The sequence below is a fragment of the Hoplias malabaricus genome, chromosome Y, assembly GCF_029633855.1.
Source record: "Hoplias malabaricus isolate fHopMal1 chromosome Y, fHopMal1.hap1, whole genome shotgun sequence".
Taxonomy (NCBI): domain Eukaryota; kingdom Metazoa; phylum Chordata; class Actinopteri; order Characiformes; family Erythrinidae; genus Hoplias; species Hoplias malabaricus.
The window spans coordinates 19,080,571-19,088,114 of NC_089820.1; the positions used below are offsets into that span (position 1 = coordinate 19,080,571).

General features: G+C 37.9%; 1 protein-coding gene across 1 annotated transcript; it reads left to right on the plus strand.

The window, feature by feature from the left end:
- The first annotated feature begins 537 nt into the window (after nucleotides 1–537).
- LOC136679360 (arrestin domain-containing protein 3-like) lies at nucleotides 538–5,484 on the plus strand. Its single transcript, XM_066657837.1, has 7 exons — nucleotides 538–875; nucleotides 1,662–1,703; nucleotides 2,011–2,071; nucleotides 2,687–2,831; nucleotides 3,354–3,450; nucleotides 3,566–3,822; nucleotides 4,144–5,484. The coding sequence occupies exons 1-7, from the start codon at nucleotides 617–619 to the stop codon at nucleotides 4,690–4,692; spliced, it is 1,410 nt and encodes a 469-aa protein (XP_066513934.1). The 5' UTR covers nucleotides 538–616; the 3' UTR covers nucleotides 4,693–5,484.
- Nucleotides 5,485–7,544: the final 2,060 nt, after the last annotated feature.

The following is a 7,544-nucleotide window of genomic DNA, read 5'->3' on the forward strand; positions in this document are numbered from 1 at the left end:
CCAGGGTGTATTCCTGCCTTGCGCCCAATGATTCTGTGTAGGCTCTGGACCCTGAACTGGATAAGCGGTTACAGATAATGAATGAATGAATGAATGTCATAGGTCAGCAGATTTCATTGTAAAATAAATGTAATTTTATGTATAAAATAAAATAATATTTTATTTGCACCTTTCAAGACAACCAGGGAACTACAGTAAAAGAAGCATGAAATAAAGTAACATACACAAACAACACAATGAAAAATGCGTTCTTTCTCACCCCTAAACCAACTGGAAATGATGGGTTTTAAGACTGTAGTTAGAACATATCTGTGGGTGAAAAAGCATGCATATATTCATTGTTGTGTGTGTGTGTGTGTGTGTGTGTATGCTACACACAATGGAAGGGACCACAACTGAGATACTCGGAATTGAATGTGGAGTGCAATACTCATGTTAAACGCTTGCTGTCAGTATTGCAGACTGCTCATTTATCAGTGGGTCCTCGCCCATTTACCAGGAGATAAGTTTTAAAGGAAGTGGGGAATGTGACTGTGGTGTGTATTTCACTATCAGAGGTTGCGGTGGAGCGTCTGAACTGCGCAGAAATTTCACGACTCTTAACGGTGGCTTTAAGATGTCAACGATTAAAGAACTCACTTTAACCTACGACCCCGTGAACGAGAGGAACACGTTCACAAATGGAGACCTGCTGCAGGGACGGGTTTTTCTAGAAGTTTCCAAGGAGGTGAAGATCGACTGTTTTTATATTAAATGTAAAGGGGACGCGGATGTGCGCTGGACGGAAGACAACTTTGACGAGTCAGACACTTACCACTCCCATGAACGATACTTCAAACTGAAACAGTTCTTCATCCAGGACCCCTCCAAACCAGGTGAGACCAGTCTGTCTTCATGTTTGAATTCAACGGTATTTTTCGTAGCAGTAACATCTGTTGGTAAGATGAGGGATTTAGCTAACAATGCAGAAATGAACATATATTAAAAATAAACAAATAAATTAAGCCAGATAATGATTGGGTAGGTATACTACAGAATTACTTTCCTTTGTGATTGATAAACTGTTTTCTTATAATACTTCCATAATCCCGTGTTTGTTCTTTATAATAGCATTTAATAGCTTAGCTGTTCCGAGTTGTCTTTACTGTAGAAATTATTGATTATTAAGAAATATCGTCAGGATATACACAAAAATCTTTATACACTCCTTAATTTAAAGTGCATTTTAGCTTTAAACCCAAATCCATTATGATTACATATCTATCTATCTATCTGTCTATCTATCTATCTATCTATCTATATATATATGTGTGTGTATGTGTGTGTGTGTGTGTGTGTGTGTGTGAATATAATTATGTTAATAAGCTTAGTATGAGTTGTAGTGGCTTTTGTTATTCAAAACTAGCAATCTAACATTAGAGCCTGATCTTGCTAATGCTTTTTTGGCTGAATATAATCAGATCCTCACACAAATGTTCCAACATAAGTGAGCACATGTAATCTGTCTAATGTTGGATAAGCAAGTGTCCACAGACATTTGACCATAGAGTGTAATAAATCCTGCCAAAGTAAACTGGAATAGTATGTAACCTATGTAACCTTTACTGTAAGAGATAAAGTAGATAAAGCCTTCATGACTTTCCTTTCTGCTACTTTTACAGCAAAAGTCAAACCAAATGACATTATAACAGCTGGGGAGACCTGTAAGTACAAGCTGTATATTTTACATCATATCATTCCAGTCTTAAGGTTTATGGGAATTATGTTGAAATTTGATGAGGTCAGTTTGCATAAACAGTTGGGGAAGTACGTTTCAACACATTTGGTTTCACACTGTATTAGTGGGAGATAATTAATATTTTCTCGGAACCTGTATTACTATTTAATCATTATTATACTGAATAATGTGTTATTGTCATTTATATTAAAAACCAACAAACAAACAAAACATTGTGGTCTTTTTAAAAGACACATAATTTAATGTGCTCTTACATATTTGTTTATTTCCAGATGGTAATGTAGTCAGGCCAGGAAGACATGTTTATTCCTTTAGCTTTCAGCTGCCTCATCGGTGAGTGCTGATCCTCAAATGTCTTTTTAGTGCAGTATCATATTGTCTTGCTCTTGTGGTAACCTTTTACCGTAGCACAGTGCTCATAAGGTTTGATGATGCTAATGTAAGCTAATTATAAAAGGAGTGACAAATCTACAGTTGTATTTACAAGTTTGGTCGCCCCTGGATAAATGACATAATTTGTCTGTAAACATTTATCAGATTCAGGGTAATGGTGGGTCCAGAGCCTACCTGGGATTATTGGGCGCCAGTCCTTTGCAGGGCGACACACACTCACACACATTCACTCACACCTATGATCACTTCTGAGTCAGCAATCCACCTACCAAAATGTGTTTTTGAGTCTACTGGAGCGGGACTTGAACCCACAACCTCCAGGTCCCTGGAGCTCTGTGACTGTGACACTGCTGCACCACCGTGACGCCCATTGACATAATTAGTTCATTTTTAAATTAGAAAAAAAATAGATTTAAACATCCTCCATAGGAAACACAAATAGTCATAATTTATTACACACCTACAGTTTCATTGCTGAACCTTGCATATACAAAAATAAACATGTAAATACATTTTGAAAAGAAATGGTTAATTAATCTAGAACTACAATTACAGGAACATGCCACCATCTTTTAAAGGATCCCATGGCTCTATTAAATATATTCTAGAAGTCAGATTGGATCGTTCATGGAGGCTGGACCATACTGCAAAAGCAGAAATTAACTTTGTGCCAAGGATTGATGCTGGTGTCAGTTTAATGGTATGTGCACTTCTGAAAATGTGTGTTTCCAAATATTGTTGCTCTTTTTCTTGACATTTCTGAATCTAGAGCAGTGTAGGTACCATAGTTTGGACTCTTTATTAAAGGGACAGTAAAATGTCAGAAGTAACAGAAGCTGAGGAGTTTATGGGCATCTCCATTGGCTTAGCTTAAGAGTTCAACTTTAAGCATTATTTAGTTGTCCACATGCCACATGTCAAAGTTTGGTCTTTAAATAAACCTGTGCCGGAAGTCTAGCTGGGGGTGCAGGTGCTTTTCACTTGAAACTTTGCTTCCTGTGCTCATTGAATTTCCTTGTGAAACATGCATGTTGCACATTTTCTAGTCACATGAAGCTGACAATACTGTACTGAAAATGGAAGTCATGTTTCGCCATTGATATTTTTCTTTTTTTTCTTGTGGTATAGTTCTCCTGCTGTACTTGATATTGTTAGAGCTACTATTTATTTGCTTTATCGTACACTTTGCAGTCTGTCATGTATTATTCATTTTTGCATACAGAACCCACAGAGTGGTAACATAGGCAAAAAGATGAAACTTTTTACGTCTGGAAGTGTCTCAGTGCAAGCAACAATTGACAGAATGGGTTATTTTCGAGGTCAGTTTATTCTACTCTCCTGTACTGACAAGAAAAGGCCCAGATTAAGCTGTGGCTTTCAGCACCTTCAGTGCAGTTTTTGACTCTGTATATTTACTTTGTTTCTTTTTTAAAGGTGATGTCATCAGGGTTTCCACTAATGTTGATAATTCTTCATCACGTGAGCTCAAGCTGAAGTACAAACTTGAGCAAAAACAGGAGTTCTGTGCACAAGGCCATTCTAAAAATTCATCAAAAACTATTTTCAAATTGGTTGGAGATCCCATCCCAACTGGGTCAAAGCAAACAGTCAACACAGCCCTGAGAATCCCACTTGACCTGGAACTAACAGTGGCAACCTGTAGTATTATAAAATTGGAGTACATACTCAAGGTACCGGAGTTCTATTTTCCTTCCTCTTTATAGATTTAATTTTATGTGTTTATACTCTCTTCACTCTTTTTGTCGTACACAAGCTACAGGAAAACTGAGGTTGATACAAAAACTTTAACTACTGTACTCCATATTGTGAACTCGTAAAAAAATTGAGAAAGTACGTTTGAAAACAGAAATCAAGTTACTAGAAGCTTTCTACAGTTTAAAAAATGTAACACTGATTTACAAAGAAATGCTTCTTAGGAAATTACAGAATTTAAGCTTTTCAATATTGCCATCAGTCACTACATGGGTTTTAATTGCACTCCTTTTTTATAGGTCTATTTGGATGTCCCTTTTGCTAGTGATCCAGAGATCAAATTTCCAGTCTTCATTCTCCCTGCAGGCCAGCCTTTTGGTCAACCAAATATTCAGCCCTATGGGCCCAGCCCACCTCAAGCTGCATTTGGGCCCAGCCCTACGCCACAGGCTGGGTTTGGGCCCAGCCCTCCAGGTACATCCTTTGGATCAGCTTCGGGACTTTACCCCAATTTATACCCTTCACCTGCTTATCCATCTCCAGCCAATCCAGTAGCTCCTCCTCCTTCATACACAGACGTCTTCCCAAATCAAAACCCAACAGTTCCAGGATTCCAGACAGCTTCATCAGCCCCACCCTTCAATCCTCCGCCATACTCTGCTATCGGTTATCCAGGTCCTCCTGCCCCAGAGCAACATCCAGCACCAAGTGCCCCAGAGTTCTGTCCAAATCCGTCTGCCCCAGGCTATGGTCAGACAGGAGGTGCGCCAGGATATTGGCTAAATTCCGGCAATCCAACAAATCAGCAAGAGCCTTATCTAACTAAAACACCTGAAAAACATTCATAGTGAGATGTGCCTTTGAATTCTCCCTGTGAAGAGCTAATCAATATGCATTTACAAGTAAATAAACCTTATATAACACTGTGATGCCAGCTTCATGTTAAGGGTTTGCAGATATCAAAATATTTATAAAAGTTGCTAGGACAGCAGTGAATTTCAGTTAACTTTAAGAATTATCAAAAGTGCAAATCATTATTGTTTAATGGGGAAAATTGTGAAGTGCTGCTTAGAATTCACTGGATTTAAATGTGAACCTATGTGAAATATTTATGTTTTATACAGGGATCAACTACAAAACTACAACTACTTCTCATTGTCCACTACCACTCACCGTTCATTCTCTCAGCACCACCAAACATAAAGCAACACTTTGTAGTTCTGCTATTATTGTAGTCCATCTCTTGTTCTGCATACTTTCCCCCTTTCACCCTCTTCTTCAATGGCCAGGACACCACAGAGCAGGTATAATCTGGATGTTAGATAACTCTCAGCACTACAGTGACCCTGGTGTGGTGGTGGTTGTGTGTTATATGCTAGAATGTGTGGATCAGACACAGCAGTGCTGCTGGAGGTTTCTTTAATCTCTCAGGATCACTGTTGGACTGAGAATAATCCGCTACCCAAATAGTTGAAGAACTCTCGAAGAACAGGTTACAGAGCAACAACTGGATAACAGTCTGAAAATGTAGAGCTACAAAGTCTGATTATATACAGTCAGCGGGCAGTAATATAACACAAATACATCATACAAATATCTACAACTGTTCTGTCAGTCAGTTTACATAATTTTTGCAAGAAATGTGCTGAAATAAAGTGTTTTGTATTTTTAATAATAAATAAAAATGTATTTATGTATTTATTTTTGGAGAAGGAGATCATTTGAAAATAATTGCACTACAGCATTTACATAGATTTTGCATGTTTTATTTCACTTAAACCCAGATTAAGTGCCCTTAAAATCTAAGAGAATGTCGGATATATATAAAAAATATAATATAAAAGTTACATTAAAACCAAGCACACCATTGTTTTTTTTTTTAAGTTTGATGTGTCACATGACCCTCTTCCCATTGGAAAAAAACAAAAGTTGAATCCAAAATGGCCGACTTCAAAATGGCCGCTATGGTCACCACCCATCTTGAAAGGTTTTCCCCCTCCCATATACTAATGTGCAAGAAACAGGAAGTTAATATCACCAACCATTCCCATTTTATTAAGGTGTATCTATATATACACACACACGCACACACACACAGGTGCTGGTCATAAAATTAGTATATCATGAAAAAGTTTCAGTAATTCCTTTCAAAAAGTGAAACTTGTATATTATACTCATTCATTACACACAGAATGATATAATTCAAGTGTTTATTTCTTTTAATTTGATGATTATCAATGATAACTAACTAAAACCTCAAATTCAGTATCTCAGAAAATTGAAATATTACATGAGACCAATACAAAAAAAAAGGATTTTTAGAAATGCTGGCCAACTGAAAAGTATGAACATGTACAGAACTCAATACTTAGCTGGTGCTACTTTTGCCTGAATTACTGCAGCAATGCGGCGTGGCATGGAGTCGATCAGTCTGTGGCACTGCTCAGGTGTTATATGAGAGCCCAGATTACTCTGATAGTGGCCTTCAGCTCGTCTGCATTGTTGGGTCTGGCGTATTGCATCTTCCTCTTCACAATACCCTATAGATTTACTATGGGGTTATGGTTAGGAGAGTTTGCTGGCCAATTAAGAACAGGGACACCATGGTCCTTAAACCAGGTAATGGTAGCTTTGGCACTGTGTGCAGGTGCCAAGTCCTGTTGGAAAATTAAATCTGCATCTCAATAAAGTTGGTCAACAGCAGGAAGCATGAAGTGTTCTAAAACTAAACTAAAATCTGGTAGACGGCTGCTTTGACCTTGGACCTCAGAAATTCTGCGCCTCTCCTCTCTTCTTCCACTCTCTTCACTCTTTTTGTTGTAGACTCTGGGACCTTGATTTCCAAAGAAAATGCAAAATTTACTTTCATCAGAGAACATAACTTTGGACCACGTTTCTGACACTGTCTCTTGTTCAAGAGTGGCTTGGCACAAGGAATGCGACGCTGAAACCCATGTCTTGCATACATCTGTGTGTGGTGGTTCTTGAAGCACTGGCTCCAGCTGCAGTCCAGTCTTTGTGAATCTCCCCCAAATTTTTGAATGGGGTTTTGTTTCACAATCCTCTCCAGGGTGCAGTTATCCCTGTTGCTGGTACACCTTAGTCTACCACATGTTTTCCATCCCTTCACCTCTCTATTAATGTGCTTGGAGGTCTGTGAACAGCCAGCATCTTTAGCAATGACCTTTAGTGTCTTGCCCTGCTTGTGTAAGGTGTTAATGGTTGACTTTTGGACAACTGTCAAGTCCACAGTCTTCCCCATGATTGTGTAGCCTACAGAACTAGACTGAGAGACCATTTAAAGGCCTTTGCAGGTGGTTTGAGTTAATTAGCTGATTAGAGTGTGGCTCCAGGTGTCTTCAATGTTGAACCTTTTCACAATATTCTAATTTTGAATTTGGGTATTTCATTAGTTGTCAGTAATCATCAAATTAAAAGAAATAAACACTTGAAATATATCAGTTGGTGTGTAATGAATGAGTGTAATACACAAGTTTCACTTTTTAATGGAATTACTGAAATAAATAAACTTTTTCATGATATTCTAATTTCATGACCAACACACGCATATATATATATATATATATAATGTCAGCTGGCGTTTGCAAATTACACACCTTTAAATTGCATAAAAAAGTATGTCGTTTATTATTCAGTTATTTGTCTGAAGGTTTACTTTCTACATACTACTACGTAATGT